The sequence below is a fragment of the Siniperca chuatsi genome, linkage group LG9, assembly GCF_020085105.1.
Source record: "Siniperca chuatsi isolate FFG_IHB_CAS linkage group LG9, ASM2008510v1, whole genome shotgun sequence".
NCBI lineage: Eukaryota > Metazoa > Chordata > Actinopteri > Centrarchiformes > Sinipercidae > Siniperca > Siniperca chuatsi.
The window spans coordinates 7,336,232-7,357,822 of NC_058050.1; the positions used below are offsets into that span (position 1 = coordinate 7,336,232).

A 21,591-nucleotide genomic window follows, 5' to 3' on the forward strand; every position below is an offset into this window, starting at 1 on the left:
TAGTGACACTTTAGTATGTTGTCATATATTAAAATTACAGACTGGAAATATATTCTCTGACTTATACCCAACAAAATTCAGCTTGAATGCTGGATACACACATTTTTTAAAAATCTTGGCTGACCTTTTAAGAGTTAGTTTTGAATTTCTAGTAATATAGAAATTGATTCCTACAAATTATATCTACATCATTATTCAAGCTTTTTTTCAGCAGAAAGAAAAACCTACCTTTCAAGGATCTGGAATCAGCTCCTGCTGTCATTGGCATCAGAAGACACTGATCATTTCAAGTCGTGTCTCCAGCAGGACTAGAAGTAGCTGGTCCCAAACTACACCTCGACTAGAAACGCACGCCCCCTTCTCTTAGTCATAATGTGCCCTCCTTCATGCTCATGCTTCTACGTGAAAGAGATATGCCGCATGTCCAACATGTCAACACATTTAATGAAATGAGGAGGTCACAGGGCAAGGTCAAAAGCTCAGTATAGTTAAACCGCTGTCATACACTGGTGCAATCAGCTAAAATGAACAATTTACTGTAGATGAGAATGTTTGGAGTTAGGATATTGTCTTTACATCAGACCTCATTCAAGCAGTGTTAATCTGGTACGATGTCATGAAAATCCTAAAATATATATGTCCAACTGGCTTTAACATATTTATGTTACGACTGCATGTGGCAAAGTCTACCCATTTTGTGCCACAAGTAATCAGGGACAAACAAATAGTAAGAATTAGGACCATCATCTTTTGTGGCTCAAGACTAGTGTTTAAACCCAGTTTGTGAAGCATGTGTGTGGTTGGTTGTATTCCCTAAAAATAATCTCTAATGTGCACATTTTGCAGTAGGAGTAGGAGCGTGACAGTGTGTGGTCGTGGATGGTGCTGGGCTGCAGCAGGAGAACAAAGCTGCTTTCAGACCAGAGGTAGTTTGGACAGTCTGCAGCAAAGCTGAGACTAGATTGAGTTACAACGCAATCACCTCCAAATGTCCTTTAACTCACTGTTGTAGGTGTGTGTGTGTGTGTGTGTGTGTGTGTGTGTTGACTGAAATCTATTAAAAAGTCATATTTAAGATAAACACAGAAAATGCAGCGGGTGCAGTGGACATGAACACATGGACACAAAAATGATTTACAAAAATATTTACTTTGTTCAAGTTCATTTACTAACTTGGACAGACATGGAGTAGGACAAACAGATAAGTTTAGATTGACTAGAACAGTGTTTTTGACTGTTGACACATGTAAATAAGGACATGCTGCTTAACATACACTAAAGCTGGTTAGGGAGTAATTTAATTTATCAATAGAAAATTCATCAATGGCCATTTGGATAAACGATGAACTGTTTATGTCCTACAGTTGCAGCATTACACTTTTTGCTTGCGTTTCTGCATGTCTCATTGTTTTCAGACGAATACTTTTGTGTTGTTTGGAGTCAGACACATTACTTTGGGCTCATGTCATTTTTGACTTTTTATAGACGAATAATAAATTAAATAATCGATAGATTATTCAACAATAAAAATAACTATTCATTGGTTTCCCTACATTGAAGGCCATTTTTACAAATCCACAGTGTTTAATAGTCTCATAGGACACCTTAAACAGTGTGTTTCACTGAAATCCAAAGGAAATCTGCCCTGCCTACTGCTATCTGCACCATCACCTTCTATTTACACTTAACCATACAGGTTGCATCAATCTCTTTAGTCTTCACTTATAGGAAATCAACCTCTCATACAGTAATTGTATCTTTGTTAGCAAAATACACAAATTAAGCTTGACTCTTGTAGAGATGATCTTTTTACCTGGTGGATACAAAAGGACAAATAAAAAAACTAAAATGCCAGTTAAAGAGAAAGACATGCCTTCATATTATGCATATATTATGCAAGCCAGTAAATCTGTATAATGGTGACTTGAAAGCTAAATCTAACTCACCGTTAATGTTACTCTAGCTGCACCCCGTCACAGTAGTCTTTAGATTCTAATATTCTGTAAATATAAAAAGAAACAGTGAATTATTTAGATGTGAGAAACAGCAGGAAGAGAATCATAGCAAATTCTCAAACATGTACTTAGCCTACATTTGTGAAATTTATTTAAACCTCTTTTTTATATGTGTATTTTTTTTCTGCTAAATCAAGCTGACTGTGGTGAAGACAATTTCAGAATTAACATCTCATGATTGGTCAAACAATCATATATGCAGCATACTGTATTAAAATGTATGGCATTATTTAAGACCCCTGACTCCAGTATATTGGTTAAAGGCTTAAAGATTAATCCAAAATGAATCACTTTAGTAATACATCACATATGACTCACTCTGCCTGAGCTTTGAGAGCTTTACGGGCCTCCCGAGTTTCGTGCTCTTCCGAAATCTTCTTGTAACAGTAGACCAGAACCATAATGAGCCACAGCTGCAGAACCACGATCAGCACATACATCATTATCTCTGAAATCACTGCTGTCAGCTCCGGATTGGCTGGGAAAGAGGAACCAACAATGTAGCATTATAGAGGAAACATGTCCACCAGGGTTAAGACTGTGTTTTCTGAGCAGACTCGCCAACATTTGAAGGTAAAGCTGCCCTGAAATTGTCTCAGTGGTTGAGATAAGCCTGAACACGCAGAACCACAGTGTTCCATTACACAAGCTGACTAACAGGCAAATAGTTATGAAAGACTTCTGCTGAAATTCTTTCTTTCATGACATGCATTTATACAAGCAATACTAGCTGACCCAGAACAGGGAAGCATCAACTGGCAACCACCACGGCTAAATTAAGATGCTAATTGCCTTGAGCTGAAGTTCTTCAGACGACCACTATATGCTGGCTCCAAGAAAACTCCAACTACTGTATATTAAAGGAGGAAAATCCCACATTTCTCCCAAATTTAGAAAGGCAAAATCAGTATAGTTTTCCCCATCTTTGGCTCTCAATAGCTATAGTAATATTTGTTGTAATATGATGGTCAATTTGAAATGTATTGTTCTTTTAAAGTCACAGAGAGCCATAGTTCTGTCCCACATATGGGCAAGCCTATGTTATACCAGCTTTCATTGCTTTCTGTATATTCCCACAGAGAGAGAACCATGTTTAGGATTGTGTTTGCTTGACTGACAAGTCATACTGTAGTCACTGTTCCTTGTTTGTCCCTCATCAACTCCACCCAGGCTTCACTTTATTTCCCAAATTTGTCTCCAGAAACTAACAAAGATAGCACCAAAATTTAAACCCAAATCCAAGCTTTAGAACAACCTTTCAGAAACCTAACAGTGACCTGACACACTATTCCCATGTCCAGACTGAAATATCTTAACAACTGGATGGATTGCCATGAAATTTGGTGTAGACACCCATCCTAATGACTTTGGTGATCCTCTGACTTTTCCTTTAGCACCACCAGTAGGTCAAAACTTTCACTTATCAGTGAAATATCTCAACATCTACAAGACAGATTGAACACAGGCTTTGTTAATACCATTTTGGTACAGACAGGTGGTTCATGTTCCCAGATATTTCAAATATGTCAATTTGTCCAATACTTTGGTTTATCTTACAGGCTTTGTTAATACCATGACATTTGGTGTCCTTGACGTGACACTGTCCACTGTCTTTCCTTTTGTAATTTACTGCTCCTGAGAGATTGCTTGTTTGATAGAAGCAGTGGAATGCAAGCACTACACTGTTTGGCTCATTTGACCATAGAACGTTTTCACTGGCCTCATAATGTTAAGTAGAAGGTTCTTTGAATCCACACACTGATTTATTGGTGTAACTCATCAGATGAGATTTTTCCCCCTGAGATTTTCCCACCTGAGAAACATTTGTATAAATATGACTCAAAACTGAGTGGAGTCATAGTTGACGTGGAATCAAGGTCTTATGTTTAGGTTTTAAATGGTGGAATGACAAATGATGATTTTGTTAAGATACCAAGAGGAAAAGAAAACTGACAGCCAGTGGTGGAATGTAACTAAGTACTTACTCAAGTACTGTACTTAAGTACAATTTTGAGGTATTAGTACTTTACTTGATGGTTTCCTACCCCATTTCAGAGGGAAATATTGTACTTTGTACTCTATTTTTCTGTGTTACTAGTTTTTCGGATTAAGATTTTAAATACAAAATAAAGGCTACATTTATAAGATACAAAGTATTTTATATATTGAACCAGTGGTTTGCGATCTTTTTGGCTTGTGACCCCTTACAAATATATAATGATACACAAGTCACAGGGATCATTTTTCTGCAGAATGACTATTTTTTTCTTCTGATACTTTAAGCATGTTTTGCTGATAATATGTCTGTGCTTTTATTGAAGTATTTTAAATGAAGGACATTTACTTGTTGTAATAGAGTATTTTTATATTGTTGTATAAGTACATTTACTTAAGTGGAGACCTGCCTCACAGGTACACCCCACCTTACCTACATCCACCACGGTGAGCTCCACCTCCTTCTCCACAGTAACGTGCTCATCATACTGCGACAGGAAGAGGGTGCGGTGGATTGTGCAGCGGTACGTCCCCGTGTCATTGAAGGTGACATTATGAATGTAAATGGCTCCTGTCTGAATATCACTGTTTTGTGTCCCATGCCACTCCAGGCGTTCGCTGAAATCTTCATGGAGGATGCCGGCATTGGGGTGGTGATAGTGGAAAATCTGAGAGAAGGAAAAAAGAAGGAAACAAATGGGAATTTATAAATATTCTTGTAGTCCAGGGAAGGGTTGAAGAACATGCATAAACTATTTTAGATTTCCTTTTTTATATATATTATTCAGTACTATAACTTCTCTCTATATACTGTAGAAATACACATTTACTCCTTTGGAAGTTACAAATGGTGGACAGTGTAGTATGTCCTGCTAAAGCAGAAGAACTACTACAAACATTTGATTCATGTGTAAGTAATAACATGGTGTAAAGATCTACTTCAGTTCAATGTAAAAGCAAATTTAAAATGGACATTTTTGGATGTGAACACATTTTTTTAAATTAGAAACATGAAAATGGAAAATAAAATGTACAAACAGCTTAACTCTGTGTTTCTTATCTATAATGACTGCAGAAAATATTCAGCTAACAGCTGTCCAGTTTCCAAAGTTCATGGAGAGCTGGAATGATACAAATGACAAATGTAGAGAAGTACCAAAGTAGAATAAAGTTTTGAAAAAGTAGAATAATAAAAAAAAAATAGGCCTATTAAAAAGTTGCTCAAGGCATCTTGATAGTAGAAGAGAGCCCTTTTCATTCACAAACCCCAACCAGATTTAACAGTTCCTTCAAAGACTTTGGTGAACTCACATGCCTGAACTCCTCCTCTCCCAGAGGTTTGAAGTGCCAGTCCACAGTGGCTTGGGCAGAGACCTCCTCTCTTCTTTTACAGGAGATACAGCCCAGCAGGAATCCTCCTCCTGCCACGGCTTCAGTCATGGAGTCCACCTCCGCACAGCCCCCGTGGCACTGAGACACTGCGGGAAAAAAGAGGGAGGGGAAGAAGAGAAGAAGACAAAGACACAGGAGTAGAACAAGTAAATGATTAAAATGAACAAGAAGCAGAGGAAAAAGGAGACAATGACGCAAAAGGGGAAAAGGTGCTTATTATTATTGTGACAAGTTTTCATGTACCATTTAGACTTTATCCCACTTGATAGGAAAATATCTTTAAGTTGGAAAGATAGTATTTTTTTACTTTATTTACTTTGTAACTCAAATCAAGCGCTTGTAGCTGTCAGTATTGTATATTTATCTAATAATTGATGTTGCGCTGCTTATGTGTTTTTAACATAATGTAGGTCTCAGAGATGTTTTCTGTTCAGAGCTCTTGCTTGGCAAGGGAAGGCAAGTTTATTTGTATAACACCTTTAAAGAACAAAGCAATTCAAAGTGCTTTACACATGACATAAAAAGGAATTAAGAAAAAATCTAAAAGAAACACAGCAATATAAAAAGACATATAAAGAGGATAACAAAATTTAACAGGAGAATAAAAATTGCAGTGCAGTTACACTGCAGTGAGAGGTATGATGTTTAATTTAAAATATTGAATTTAATATTAATAAATACTAGTCTTTTAAGCAATTTATCAGCCACAATAATTAACACATTTTAAAGTTTTGGGTAAGTTTTCTGTAAGACAATATTTCATGGCTCAGAGAAAAAACGACCTCCTTTCCTCTGATGAAATGTGTCTCCTATGATGGCTGCTGATTGTCTGTCTGAGAGTTTCATCCAACACCTAAAAATCTGTTTTCAGTAACATGTGAATTAGCAGCGTCTCGGATCATGAGACCCTTATTTAGTGCTTTATAAAAGGCAGGTGCAGTGGAAATATCAATCTATTAGGAATGTATGTGATTTTTTAAAAATTCCAATAAAATAAAGATTAAAACATGTATAGATTCACTTATCTATTACTCAAATGTCAGTTTTTATGATTAATTTGCAGTGCACTTTAAGTGTTTTAATAAAAATGCACTTGTCGTTTTGTTTACAGTCTATTGATGGCCTCCCTTACAGTGATTACAATTAAGCCCCCCGTTTTTAATTTTTAAGAATTTTATTTTATGAGAAAGCACAGAGGACCCTGAAAACAAGAAATTTCAGTTCACTTAGAAACTCACTTTGAAACGAGCAACTTTCACCACCAACATCAATAGTTTGTCATCAAAGGTAAGGACATCAATGATTTTGGACTTACCGAAAAGACTGGAGACAACTAAAAGAGACAAGTGGCATATCATTTCTACTGGAGCAATTTATGGCCAGCTGTTGAAGAAAATATTGGAACTTTCCTTGAAGTAAACCTGTGGAGAAATATCTGTGGGGATTAAGATTACATTACTGACATAAAGCCTCTTGATTCATGATTAATCCCATGTTCTTCAGTCCATTAGTTCAACAATCTTGCATTTCACATAGACCAAAAATGATTGAAAGCCTCAGAACACACAAAGTGTTTACTAAAAAAACTTGAGTCTCCGAGTTTCTTCGCAGTATTTTTAAGTCTCTCCTGCAGTCCCGTCTGACTTTAAGGCAGCTATATTTAGAGTGTGTGAATCCAGGAGAGTTGGACGCTGGGAGTGTTGAAAGCCAGCAGGAAACCTGAGATGATGAGACCTGATCCATAGCTACACAGAATGACCGTCTAAAGCAAGACTACAGCCAAGTTTCTTCTGATTTATAGTCAGAGCAAAGTTCTCTCAAATATGGAAAGTTTCCAACATCTTGAAGATTTTCTTTGTTTTTCTTTTGTATATTATTATAAATATTTTTGAAAAGTTAATCCGTTTTTAGTGAATAGCTTAAAATGTTATGCAGGCTTTGATTATTACCTTTTCTTGCCTTAATATTATCTTTGCCAAAATGTTTTCATACTGTTCAGTGTAGTGGCCTTTATATTCATTCTTTAATGAAAAGGAGCAGCAGGTTTAGCATGCAAAATCATTCCTGACATGTTTTGTTAAACAAATCCTTTCGGACAAACACATGCTTAGAGCGGAGCTTAAAGGCGATAGCAATACTACATGCGTTTTTATTCAGTATGGTGCTTTATCTTTGCTTGTTAATAAATGCTCTGTTCTCCTGCCCCTCTCCACAGGTCAGAGGTCATTGTCAGCTACAGAACCCTGCGGCTGGCAGGGATTCAGTGTTTTGCTCAAGTACACTTCAGCAAGGATGAAATGTTTGCTCCATTGTTTTGAATGTTAGGTTAGTAGAAGTAGATGTTAGCATCTCAGTGAGTCAGCAAGTCTGTGGATTTGTATGCTACTTTCTCTATTATTCCATTCATAGTAATCATAATTACCAGCTGCAGTCAGGGTTGTGAGAACTTACCCTTACAGCAAACCAAGCACTCACGTTGTCATACCTAGGTACAGCTAATTTTCAAGTATTCAGGTTCCACATCAGTATCCATGTTTTTTATCTAATTATTTATGAGGTATTTATCCAAAAAGATATATAAATGAATGAAAAGTTATTTGTATCATCTTGTCCACATGCTTTAAACTGAGTTGTACATTATACTTGACCCTTCAATAAATCTGCATCATACAATTACTTCAGTGTTGTGTGTATCAATATCTGTCATCTGCGTTACAGTGACTAAGTGCTTAGCTGGTAATTTGTGCACTTTCCCAGGAGATGATACACAACAGAAACTCGGCAGTCAGCAAAATGATAGATATTTCAGTTTGCTTGTTCTTCAGGAACAATCTGATGAGTCGAATGGTGATAAACATTTTCAAATCATGTTTCAAATCACGTTTCAAATCTTCAAAAAGCTTTTCTGTTTGTCTTGTCATGAGCTTAATGCATTCAATTTGTCCTGTAGTAAGATATTTGGTGTTAAATAGGCTACTACAGGAAATTATCTAATGTACTCTCTATTGGACTTAACTTTAAAGAAAATGTTCTCATTGATTGTTCTGAACCAAATCATACAAATGCAAGCTTCATTTTATCTTGTTTCTTTGTCTGCTTCTTGCTCTTTCCTTTTAGCCACCACAATCACAATTGAGATTCTTTGTTATTCCTTCTTTATCAGGCTTGTTTTGTGAATTATACATGGTATTGGCATATATTTGGTATCTTCAAGCACTCTATGATTTCCCTCTCAATATGAATGTGTGCTCAGACCTCAATTCACACCTTTCCCTCTTGTTCAATTACTAACACCAGAAAAGGTCACATTTTGTAACTGTGGTATATAGTTTCTCTTCTCATTTGGATATCTGCCATCAAAGGGTCTGACAGTCAGTCAATGCCAGTTGGCCGGTCAGGAAAAACAAGGCCACTGAAGTCAAGGCTGACCAAACAGACATTGACTGAAGACCTCAACTTGCGTGCTGACTACAGTGGCATTCACGTGGTTGGTACAGCCAGCCTGTTGACGTGATGAATGTAATGAGTTGGGGTTTTTTTTGTTTTTATTTTTAAAGGGGAATGCCAAGTCAAATTAAACATGTCCCCCTCTGAGGCTGTACAAACATTTATAAAAATGTCAAAACAAGAGAAAAGATGTATAGTGTACAGGAGTAGGATATAAGCTGTGTTTCTGCCAGCCAGGCCGTGTGTATGTGCTTGTGTGTTTGTGTATTTTGGCTGCGTTGGAGGTCAGGGATGTTGTCATGTGATGTAACCAGATGACACAGTGAAGCACTGAGCTCTTGATAAGGGTCCTTGCCTCTTTTAACCTTGTGGTAGCTTATGAATGATAATGACAATAAAAATCAGTAAGAGCAATCTTGGAAATTACACGTGACCAAGAGAGGATGAGAGAAAGACCTCGGGTTGGCACACACCCGAGTGGGGAAACTTCAAGAAAATGTTGACATAACCCTGTGTGTGTGTGTGTGTGTGTGTACTGTGTGTGTGTGTTGTGTATATGGAGGTGGACCATACCTCTGTGACCCTATACACGCATACACACAGTGAGTGACACACCTCCTTTCTCGCTATGCTGGTGTTTTTTTATTTTTAGCACAGATCGAGTTTCCAGTCCCCGATTCAGCAGCCAGAGGTGATCAGCAACATAACTCCCTCTATCCTGGAGCAGATTCTTGCTCAAGCTGCATATGTAACACAGACCTCGGCTCTCTGTTTTGAAGTGGAGCCGGTTATGTGTTGATTGCAGGAGGCAGTCACAGGGAGTGAGAAGACAGACGATGCACGGTAAACCTATGGAGAATTTGAAATTGCCTAGTCATTGTGATGCTCTGCCATCGATTTGAAAGGATCCAGAAGCAACTGCTGACTGAAGATCAAAACTGACGGGCAGGTAAAGACAAATTCATTACAACAAAAGATTTGCAGATTTTCAGGATATATGTTGTTAAATACGATATATTCCTTAAAAACAAATCTACTTGAAATGATAACTAACTTTGTTTCTATCAGGGCAGTAAATGTCTCTGTTTTACAGGCTCTAAAGTTTTGTTGTTGAAGTGTGAGGATATCTGCCCATTTTTTTTAAAAGTCTGGCACATTGAGTACTCAACATTATGGAAATAAGACTGAAACATGCAAAGTGTGTACATATGATGGGGTGTGGGCATTAGAAATGAGATAAAGTTGAAGTAGCACTTCCTGAGCAGTACACTAAAACTGTTGGGTTATTTTAAATCCACAAGTGCTGAAGTCATTAGTAAATTAATCGATTAGCTGATCAGCACAAATCTAAGTGGCAACTATTTTGATAATCGATCCATTATTTAAGTTATTTTTCAAGCAAAAATGCCAAACATCTTGTTTATGTCACAGCCTCTCAGCTGTGAGGATTTGTTGCATTTCTTTGTCTTATGTAATAGAAAACTGAATATATTTGGGTTTTGGATTGTTGGTCAGACAAAACATTCAATTTGAAGATGTTACTTTGGGATTTAGGAAAGTGTGATGGGCATTTTTCACCATTAATACTAATTTTTTTCTCAATTAATCAGACACATTACTATTATTTTCTCAATTAATTGGGAAAATAATTTAAAAATTAATCAATAAAGAAAAGAATCATTAGTTACAGCCCTAAATCAAACAGCATTTCAGTCTCTCTGTATAATATTTGAGTACATTTTAAACCCATGTGCATTTGTTGGTTAAAATCTCTACATTCATGCACCATCTTATGGGAAAGTGTCTTGTCAATGTATGTTTTTTTGTTTTCAGCTTCAGACAAGGTGACCTGTCATTTACTATATGTGTCCTGGAGGAGAAGATATACAATCTCTTACAGGCTGCATCCTACCTATAATAGTTCATGAGACCATATGAAGCCATGCTGCTGCAGGAGGCAAGGGGTGAGATGAATGTGCCCATTACCCATACACACTGCCACATTGTCTTTTTGTTGCTGCTAAAGAAGCAGCATGATCAGTGACTTTATTATTTTTAAGAGAATTTCTTCTTAATAAGGACTCACAAACCTTAAATACAGTGTTACAGCAATTTAGTGAGGTACATGATGAGGCATAAGTTCGTAGTTTATGAATAATCACTGCACACAACCTTGTTAGACACAAGGGGTCGCAATGTTTCTGTCCTTTAAATTCGGTCACATAACAGCTCCTTTCAAATTAACTCTGAAACGATGCTAAAACTGTGGATGCACCTGTACTTGTTGCGCATGGGGTACTTGAGAAATCCTGGTGATTTCGTGTTTATGCGACAAAAATCCCCGTCGATTACTGAAACTGTGTGGGACTTCTTCATTTGTTTCTCTTCGCAGTAGAACAACGTAACTGTAACAATAGGTCCAGTTAGTGCATGTAATGTGGCCGATTTGTTTTAAATTAGTCAGAAGATTATATCTGATGAAGGATAAAACTAATTATCGATGAATTTTGTTTATTTGATGTAAACACTCGTCTTCTTCTCACACCACATCCCCCCGGACAGTTATTTTTTCGGACTGTACCACAAAGTTTGTCGGAGGGGTGTTCTTCTTGTTTTGCTGGTGGCTGTTTATATTTGGTTGCATAATAATATAAGTTACTAATAATTTATAGAATATCGTTTTTAAAAGTGTTGGCGTATTTATGCCTTATTAAAAATACGTCGCAGGGATCATACTTTTCTTGATGAGACAGATAGCTGAACCCCCCCACGTACTAAGTCAATCTCAAGACTGACTTCGTTCCTTTTCGCTTTCGACAATAAAACCGTATTGTTTGTTACTTTAAAACCAAGTTATTACGCTACTAATGCTAAGATAACTTTGGTCGTTAGCTTTACATTTACTTTGATAAAAGTGATTTTACGGGGGTGATTTTAAAAAAGTGAAAATGGAAGACGTCGGCATAGTACTTTCTCCGCTGGAAATTAAAGCCTGCTTTTTGTGAGCTGTCGGCCTTCGGAGGTTCGGGGGGTAACGTTAGCTAAACTTGGTTGTCTTTAGCTTTAGCTGGCTAAAGGCTAACTGTTAGCTACAGCCGGCAGATGCTTCTTTACGCAACCAAGAATGTTGATGTGCTCTTGTGAAAAAGTGGATTTTAACATTACTCCCCGCACCGTCGCTCGGCTTGTTTTGGAGGCCGAGCAAGATAACAGAAACGGAGGAAACTCATCCAATGGGAGGTAGGAGTTCCAACTTCAGTGTTCACAGGCTGCAAAGTACTTTCTGTGCCATATTATTAAACGTCGCACGACTTCTTTTTCTTCACACCCCTTTGTCCTTCTGTGTGCACACATTATCATGTCAACAAATATCAGTGGTTGGCGGTGTTTCACATAACTGCAGATCATTCAGGTGTTGGGTTTTTTAAACCAAAGTGAACAGAGCAACAACGATGCTGAGTAATGAATCGCAGGATCAGCTGTTCCTCGCTCCACACTGCAGAAACTGAATTTTCTTCTTTGTACCATAGTGTTCTGCATCTGACCATCTGGCTGTGGTCTGCGTGTAATGTGTACGATAATAGCTTGATCTAGCCTGTGTTTTAAGGCAAAAAGATCATGCTTTTGTGGACCAAAGAGTGAAGGCTGCACGGGGATTATGGTGGATTACTCTGGACAAACAAGTCTGTGCCAAGATTGTTCTTGTTCAAACAGATCACAGTAAATACTGTCAGAAGTGCTTGGGCCCTTGCCTTGGAAGTGCCTGCTTTGAAGGCAAACAATGGCGTGACACACTCACAACCCTTCCTTGTTTGAGGACACATCTGCAGTATGTTTTCATTTAGTTATGACCTTGGTGGCCTACAGTGGCAATTAGACCTTGTTATTGGATGTGTGAACTACATATTTTCAAAGGGTGTTGTTTATGTCTGCTTCAGTGTCTGGTAGTTGCTGTGTGAGATTGTGTGTTTGTTCTTTCTGGACAGTTTTAGGATCAGCTGTGTGTTTGGAAGTCAAGGTTTAGAAATGCTGGCATTTAGATAGAGCACCTGCTTTTTTGTCCAGGGACTAGTCTTGGAGGGGGGTGAAATTTCTTTTGGTGTCTGTCCACTGATAAACGCACAGTGACTGGTGTCAGTTGGTCCCATCCATGCTCAGCTGGTTTTGGCTGTTTCTGAGTTACTTGAAGGGAGAAAATCTTGAATAACTGCTAAAATAATTAAACAATTCTTCAAACCCAGGCAAAAAGAATGCACATAACATAAATAAATCCTATTGATCGGCCTTCTAACGGGAACAGTATGTCATTGAAAATCATCATCATTGTCATATGATACCTTATATTCCCAGAACTGGCAGTATCAAAGACCAGACAGGAATGGTCGTAGTCTCACAATCATTTGTTTTTGTGGGAAAGTTCAACAATTAATATTTCAAGAAAACACATTTTAGAAAAGTGGTAGTCAGATATAGGTCAGCCTTTTGAATGGAAAGTTTCTGCTTTTTCACTCCTCAGGTAGCTACTTCCAGACACAGATCTGTCTTTGTCTGAGACTTCAACTCTTGCAAAGATGAGCCTGATAATGCAAATGCAAGCTTGAAGTCTTTCAAAGGGAGGAGAGCGAAGTACTGAAGAAAGAAAGTAAACGCCGGACAGTGTGCAAGAGGTGCAGAGCTAAACACAGGAGAGGGATGATAGAGCATGTAGTCACTCTTTGCCAACATAGCCTATATACAGACTGGACAACTGGAAAAGGATTGCCTAAAGAAAATAGATTGATAATACCTGTGAAATTGTCTGACAGGCCTCCTTCCAACTCCCTGCTGCATCATTTTTAACTGTAAAGGAACACCCATACTACTGTCAACTTCCAACTTTTACTGCATATGGGGAAAAAGTACTTGCCTGATGTGAAGACACTTCCTGAAGTTCACAGGAAATTTGGAGAATACTGAGTCATCTTTAATTATGGTTAGTGTTACATAATAAGTTGATTTATCCAGAGGGAGTACTTGATGTGCTAACCCATCCTGTTTCTAAAATATATAAAACGCAAGCATGACCGGAACATCTCGGTCAGTCAAGGGTCAGCCTTAACTCTAAAGGTCTAAAGGCTTTAAACAAGCCCTTGTTGGTGCCCTTGAGTTGACTGAAAGAGAGAATTAACCCCTGGAAAGCTCTGAAGATGACTATGTCCTCTCCTGTGGAACCAGAAGGTATCACTCTGGCTCAGCCCATCCCTGTCCCCACGCTGACTGTCCTGCCACCATCCTCAGATACAGAGTCCTGGTCTCGCTCACCTAGCCCCAGACTGTTACGCTCCAGCCGCCACGGTCGATTTCACCGCAGCAGGACCCGAACCAAGAAACGAAATGAGGAAGAGCAAGGCTGCACTCCTAAACGACAATGGGGTAATAAAACACAAATTGTAATAGAGGAGAACGCGGAGAAGGGCACCATTCGACATCGGAGTCCCTCTCCCTCCTCCTCTGTGACCTGTCAGATGGAGGGGGAAGAGCAAGGTCAGGACAGCCCTTCACAGGACCTCCTCCTGCCACCGTCTCGCTCCTGGTCTCGTAGTCCCTCTCCCAGCCGCCGCTCCCGTTGGTCCCTCAGGAGCCTGCTCAGCAGAGACTCTGACTGGGAGAGCTGCAGGTTAGTGTGCTGGATTAAAAAATAAAAATCTTCATTCGTTCAGTCAACAGTTCTCTCTTTGAGAGCTCACTTATCTTACAACAGCAGCACCACATAGGGTTCAGTGACTTATAACAGAGCGTCTGCACTATGTTTGACTGTCTCAGGTGTATTCTTCGCTTATAGCTCTGTAAAATCTCAGCCAATTTGCATTCAGGCCTTCTGAGAGCAGATTTGCCTGCAATGACTGATTGGAGTGAGTAGCCTCTCATTTATGCATGTTGGTGGGGAATAAAAAGGCCTTACATCTGACAGATTTACGCTTAGTCGACTTTTCTCAAATGCCACACGAGGCCAGCTATTTTAAAACAGGGTGGAGTTAATTAGCTAATGGCTAAAACTAGTGAGGACAGATTACACTGTTAAAATCCTGATTAAGTTGAGTTGATTCATGGTACGCTATGATGTCAGATAAAAAAGCAGGCCAACACTCAACACAGATGGTAGAATTTCAGTGATGAAGCAAGAAATGCCCTTGCTACCCTGCACTTAAAACTAAGAAAACAAACATACTACATATGAACTGCAATTGATTGTGTTTTTTTAAAAGAATAGTATAACCTTTAAGGAAAGATGGCCTCTTATTTAAAATGCGAAACAGCAAGGTTATATAAACTGTAAACAAAGAAAGTGAGACCGCTGTTGTGGCAGCAAAGAAAAACAAAGCTAGGACGGTCATAAGGAGCTAGAGGCGGGGTTCGTGTGCCATTTATCCTTCCTCGGTAGCATGACATCACCTTCAGCCAATGGGAGCGGGCTCTTAGTCTGATGATGTCATGTGAGGCCAATCAGAGGAGGTTCTGGGCACCACCGCAGTGGGCTACAGAGGGCAAGCAGAGGGTGATTCTCTCCTGTGCTCCATATAAACAGCTGTGCCCTTGTCCTGTTCATTTACATATCATTTTATTGACCCAGTTATATTGTTTTGCTGGATATCAATGAAACATAATATCCAGATCTGAGTTATGACCCTTCCAATGATGGTTTGACAATGGCCTTTTATAGTGAAAAACATATGTTTATATAGCTTAATAAGCAAGTGAAAGTTTCTGTTTAAACACTGTTAGGTAAATCCTAACACACACACACACATATATATATATATATATATATATATATATATATATATATATATATATATATATATATATATATATATATATATGCCTTTTACAGAGTAAGGCTCTGGCAAACAAATGTCTAGGGTTATGTAAACCATAATTCAGATTAGCAACAGAAGAAATAAATAACCCTTTTCACACTTAACCAAAGATAAATTTAGTGATATCTAATCTTGGGTTTTCAGCTCTAAATTTAAAACGCACAGGAAGCATTATTGCTCAAGAAACATTTGGACTCTTCTCACCAGATATGCAGTGTACTAATGCAAAACTAATAGAAACTTAATGCAGCACCTCACAGTATATAATCATGTTCAAGTATCTTTTAATATTGGCAAGAGTAGAATTTATGGCCGAGAGGGGCAAGTCCTGCCATTGTGTACTATATAGTCTTGGTAATTCTGTAATAATTAATTAGTTACAATATAGTAATTTTATAAATATTATAGAAACTTCTGTTCTCACTTTTTTATTTAAGTAAAGCTGTGTCAGCCCTACTTTAAACACAAGTTGGTTGCATGTTAACCTGTTCAGACTGTTTACGCAGGTTTATCCCATGTTATGCTTGTCTGAAAGGTGTTTAAGTCTGAACCTATATGCTGCTGTTTATCCTGATCATGCCTTAAAACCAGACCTGCTATAAAGGCTCCTTAGACAGGCTGTTGCACAGCAAATCATTTTTGTCTCTGTCTTCATCCAGAGTGAGCGTCCAGTGGACGCTACTCAAGGGAGATGCATCAGTGATAGTTTTCAGAGAGGACACCAAAAGATCTAAGTTGCTAAGCTTGTGTGGCTGTAGGTCCTAAACATATGATGAATTGTTTTCCTGCATTTTTAAGTTATGTCTTGTGTGTCAGATTCCACCTTAGGCAATCAAGGCTTTTTTTTAAGTGACAAATCTACTAGTGTGATTACTTGCAGTACAAGGCCACTGATGAAAATACTTTGATAGCAGTTATCAAAGCTGGGAGCTTGGAACGGCTAACAGGTCAGTATCTTTGTATATGTGAGGGATAAATCTATTAAGTGACCTACTAAGTTCATATATCAGTTGTTTTCCATATCGAATACTGGTGAATAAGGTATTATTTATCTGTAAAGCTCTTATCTCCTGTCATGTCTTTGAACTTGAGTGTTTCATGTGTCCATTTGCAGAGTGCAGGAAATATATCGAAAGGACATGCAGTTTTCTGTGAGATAACCTTGTTTGAAATGGCCTGGGCCATACTGACTTGTTATTGAAGACACAACATGGCACCTTTTTTATATACAGGGTAATCAACTGTGTAATCAACCAGCACCCAAGGTTGAGTATTGAGCAGATGTTTTTATTTTAAAATTCTACACTACTGTATAATAAGATTCTGTACAAATGTACACATATATTGTCAAATACACCTGACTTAACCAAGGTAAAGTTGTCAGTTTTTCAGAGATAAAATCTAACTTTAATTGCAAAAGATGTTTACCACAGCCAAATCAACAACACGTGACCTGCTGGCTGATTGTGATTGATTGTAATTGTGACCTCTCTTTCTCTTTCTGCCACACCGTATAAGTACAGCTTTGTGACTTCACCTGGTTCACTAATAGTCTGCATTCAGTTGGTGTGTTTATCTTAATATTTGTCCACTTTTGACAGTAACTTGATTTCAGACATTTTTTTAGAGTTTCTTTCACTGTTGCCGGTCAGTATCTCATGTCCAGCACAATTGTGTCTACTTTGAACCCATTTTTGCTAATCAGCTATTATAGTGATATTTGTTTGTTTTGTATTATGGAAAGTTTGTACCTTTTTAAACTCTTTGGATTTTGTACAGTGTGTATAATAAGCTCAAAGACATTGACCTGTGCTCTCACTGAAGTACACTTGCACTACACTCTTTTCTCTTGCACTATTGAAATAAAATATTTTCTATAGGCAGGAAGGAAAATGCTTGCTGCATTTTCCCCCTTTCTCAATGCCCACCCAGCCCATTAAACTCTAACATTATTATGGGCCATTGGTGAACCTCAGAAAAGCAGATTACACAGGAGACAGAATGGTGGAGATGTGGGCCTGGCTCAGCCCAGCGTGGATTATGATGTGGACTCTAATCCAGAGGAATGGACAGAGAGAGGGTTTGAGGGTTAAGGGATTTTGTGGGCTCTGGGCTTTGGCCAGGTGGATTCACTACAGGCAGACGTGGTCTCCGTATTTACAATGCAAGTCATGTTTTAACCGGTTTGTTTGTTTATTTATTTATTTATTTATTAAGTATATGATGCTATACTCAAGGGATTCCATCTGATAGTGTGAAGGTATCCCAAAAAATGAACAACCAAACTTCAACTAATGTTTTTTTTTTAAATTATTGATTAATCTGACAATTATTTTCACAGTGCCTGTTGTGTTGCTTTCTTGTTGGAAATGCTACAGATCCTCACAAATGAATGGGAGAAATGAATGCGGAAGCTTGTTTTGAACATCCCTTGGGTTAATGAATAGAGGAAGCATGTAGAGCCTGCAGAAGTCAGTGTTTCACATGTGGAAAAAAGCATTCATCACAGAGATAACGGTGTTCATGTTATTGCGACCTGCTGTCTGTGAGATGCTGGTTCCTCTAAATTCAGATAAAACCCCTCAGTTTTGACTCTGCCCCAGTTCAGCACCACCTCACTGTAAAAAAAAAAAAAAAGCAAGGCCTCGCTCAACACATGGAGCCGCCTCCTCCCTCCTCCCCCCACCCTCTCCCTAGTAGCAAAGGGGATTACGAATGGACGCAGAGACTGCAGCCCGTCACCGGGTCCTGCAAGCGACGTAGGGAGCTGCGGTCCGTCCGGTACCTGGGTGTGAGGTGCAGGGGGGGTCGGCCAGGATGAGAAATTAACATCCGACCGCGGGACGGTGGACGATGGGCGAATTTCTACCCCGAGGCTAAGCGAAGAAAACACGGCAGAATAGCGGACATACTCCCCTGTAGCGTCTGGCTTGCTTTAGCTGCACGCACACATACCAGGAACATAGGTGCCATATTGATACAATAGTGAGCAGCAACGTGCGTGTGTTTTTGTGGATATCACTTGGATCGCAAACGCCTCATGACATGTTCGAGTAAGTGATATAAAGAGAGTCTCCTCTTGTGTGGTGAATAGCATATGCTATGCAGTAATCCGTCTTTGGTCCTCATACCGGTCATGCACGTTTGGTGTGGTGTCAAATGAGTCACAGCTTGCAAATCCCACTGGCAACGTGGGCAGGACAGGTATAGTTTATGTAAAATCACAGTCAGTCTGATATTAGCAGTTTAAACTGATAGCTAGCTATATGTTTATGTCGGTGCTCGGTCGGTCCCACTGTCTGACTGGAGTCCCCCACCCCTCCATCCCTTTTCACTGACCATAGCAGCCTCCATCCTTTTACAGTCTAGTGCTTCTTTACTGAAACGAGTTGTTTAATCCCTCCCGACGACTCGTGTTTGACTTAGTCTCGTTTCTTAGGTGTTTGTCCTGTTATATAGTGTTTTAAACGAGATTTCTGGACTGGGTTGTTTTTTGGGTAGCCGGTGTGCTAGCTGCCCATTAGCTGATCTGTGTAAGCTCGCTTCGCTTCAACGTGTGAGGACAATAATACGGTTAACTACACCAGAGAGATATCTAGAGGTTTGTGTCGAAAATTCTGGCAATGCTGCCGGTTAGCCTTTTACATTTGTGTTGCTGACGGATTTAGCCCCGGTTTGTAAACACATGCTGACAGATTGACATCACTGGTCACGTCGCACTGACTGGCCGCACAACAAGCCTTTTTACGGCACCGGCTGGCCTTGTGTACGTTTACTTAAAGATAACTTAATGGTACTTGTCATTTTGCTGCTCTGATTAAATCGCTGCATTAGATAACATTAATTATAATATTTCTGGAATTATTTTCCTATAAAACGAACCTGGTGAATTTCAGGGATGGATCCCCAGATTTACTGCTCCTTGTCCCAGCCATCAGTGGTGTTGCCTTGGAGATGATAATTTTGGCTTATCTTGACCTTTTCCTCTCCAGCTCCTGTCACTGACAACTGCAACCAAGTTTGCAGAGTCCAAGCTGTACTCATCTCATTTATTTTCCTTTTTTCTTTTATTAAACCAAGTAAATGTTGAAATCTCCTTTTCAAGACCCGACCAAGAGGGAAGCATGAAAACATTGTTAAACGATAGACCGACCAAGACAACTGCCACACACTACAAAAGAGTATAGACAATATTCTTTTAAAATGTAAAAAACGTGTTTTTCTAAAACTTCTTAGATAAAATAAAAACAATTTTAGAAGCAATGACAGCTCTGACAATTTCAAGTCCTTCTGTACATTGTTTCAGGAGAAAGGGGCCGTGTTGTTATCGATTACATTTCTGTCACTTGTCTCTGTATCTCTGTCTTTACTCAAGTTCACCAGAAGAAAATCTAATTGAAAACCTCTCTGAAGTTCTGACTTGGTAGTGTTTTTATTTGAAGGAAACTGCTGGTCCTGTGTTTTGTAGTTACACTTTTGGATCTTAATTACTCATTACTGAACATCATTAAATACCATCACTGTCTGGCTGCTGTACAGTCAAAATGAGTTCAGCTGATAACACTGGCCTTACATGGCCTTTCTTTGGTCTTCAGTAGGCAGTTTAAGATAGCATGATATTATCAAATAGGAAACGCCTGTAGCCTTTCTTCATAGCGTGACATTAAAGGCATTACAGAGTAAAATTTAGCAATGAAAAGAGTTTCCTCTGTTCTCTAAATCTCTCTCTTTTTTGTCTCCAGTACGGCCAGTAACTCTCCACGCAGCACCCCCGGCAGCTCTCCCTCCCTGCGGCGCAGGGTCCTTGGGGGTGGCAGGGCCAGTGAGAGCGAGGGAGGAGGAGAGAAGAACAATGGTGGAGGAGGAGGAGGTTCAGATAGTCCCTTGCCCTCCATACCCTCTGCTTCCTCCCTTACATCTGCCTACCCACTTGCTTCTCGCCACTTCAGCCGCAATGCCAAGGTAACTCAGAATATCCACTGATCAAGGTAATGTGTTATATAGATGGGTGCTAAACTTAAATCCTAAAACTGCTGCTGCTGAGAGGTCTCTAGACATGGAGAGGTAAGGCTAAAGGCAAGAACTTAATACCAGCGTTCCAGTTCAATATACAGTATGACTGCTATGTAAGCTTTATGTGTGAGTAAAAGACAAATCTTTCACTGACTTGACTAAGACAATTTATTCTACAATCCTGTGGTGTGTCCTTATCAAGACTCAAATCATTTTCATGATGACTTTGTAGAGTTTGATGTAAAACAACATTTAATAACAAGCTAACAAACAGTTGCGCATGAATGCACCATTCATCCTTCAGTTGCATTTTCAGTTAGACTTTTGAAAGAAATTAATAATAAATAAACAACCAAAAATGTTTCTGGTTGGCGAAAATGGCATTCCACTTCCATGCTAGTAAAGTCTCATACACACCAGAGGCCTGTTCTATGAAGCGAGGTAATTGCCTTATCCAGGTAACGTCAGGAGTAACATTGTGACGTTGGGTGTAACTTCCAGATTAACCCGTACTATGAAAGGTGGATAAGTTTTACCCGAGGTATGCTGTCATGGCAATTTACGCTGCATCTCTAAACTGCTCTGAGGAGGTTATCTTTGTGGTTAACTCGATGTTACCCTTGATTAATGGGTCAGTTTCTGGGATGTAGCCCATGTGTACAATTGAACTATCCTAATTGTTTTCACATATTTAGATTGCAGTGTCCATAATATACGAAGCCAGGGGAGGAAGGGGGGGGTGATAATCCCAGAAAAAAACTGAAATGAAAGTGGTAAATTTACGAGAGAAAAAGCTTGGAAATTCTCTGAGATCCACATCACTATGTTGTTTTCTTTTTGAATAGGCCCAATTCACAAGAACAACACAGCAA

At 39.0% G+C, this 21,591-nt stretch overlaps 2 protein-coding genes across 2 annotated transcripts in view; one reads left to right on the forward strand and one right to left on the reverse strand.

The window, feature by feature from the left end:
* Positions 1 to 1,130: 1,130 nt before the first annotated feature.
* On the reverse strand, positions 1,131 to 7,115 carry si:ch211-225p5.8 (uncharacterized protein LOC555567 homolog). Its single transcript, XM_044208304.1, has 6 exons — positions 6,718 to 7,115; positions 5,322 to 5,488; positions 4,444 to 4,678; positions 2,334 to 2,493; positions 1,947 to 2,000; positions 1,131 to 1,813 (listed from the first exon to the last, which is right to left on the reverse strand). The coding sequence occupies exons 1-5, from the start codon at positions 6,758 to 6,760 to the stop codon at positions 1,955 to 1,957; spliced, it is 651 nt and encodes a 216-aa protein (XP_044064239.1). The 5' UTR covers positions 6,761 to 7,115; the 3' UTR covers positions 1,131 to 1,813; positions 1,947 to 1,954.
* A 2,402-nt stretch (positions 7,116 to 9,517) lies between these two features.
* gramd1a (GRAM domain containing 1A) overlaps positions 9,518 to 21,591 on the forward strand; it is a 35,056-nt gene continuing 22,982 nt past the window's right edge. The window contains 4 exon segments of the mRNA XM_044208297.1: positions 9,518 to 9,798; positions 10,683 to 10,813; positions 13,366 to 14,505; positions 20,449 to 20,668. Coding sequence (XP_044064232.1) covers positions 14,036 to 14,505; positions 20,449 to 20,668 — 690 coding nt within the window. The 5' untranslated portion in view covers positions 9,518 to 9,798; positions 10,683 to 10,813; positions 13,366 to 14,035.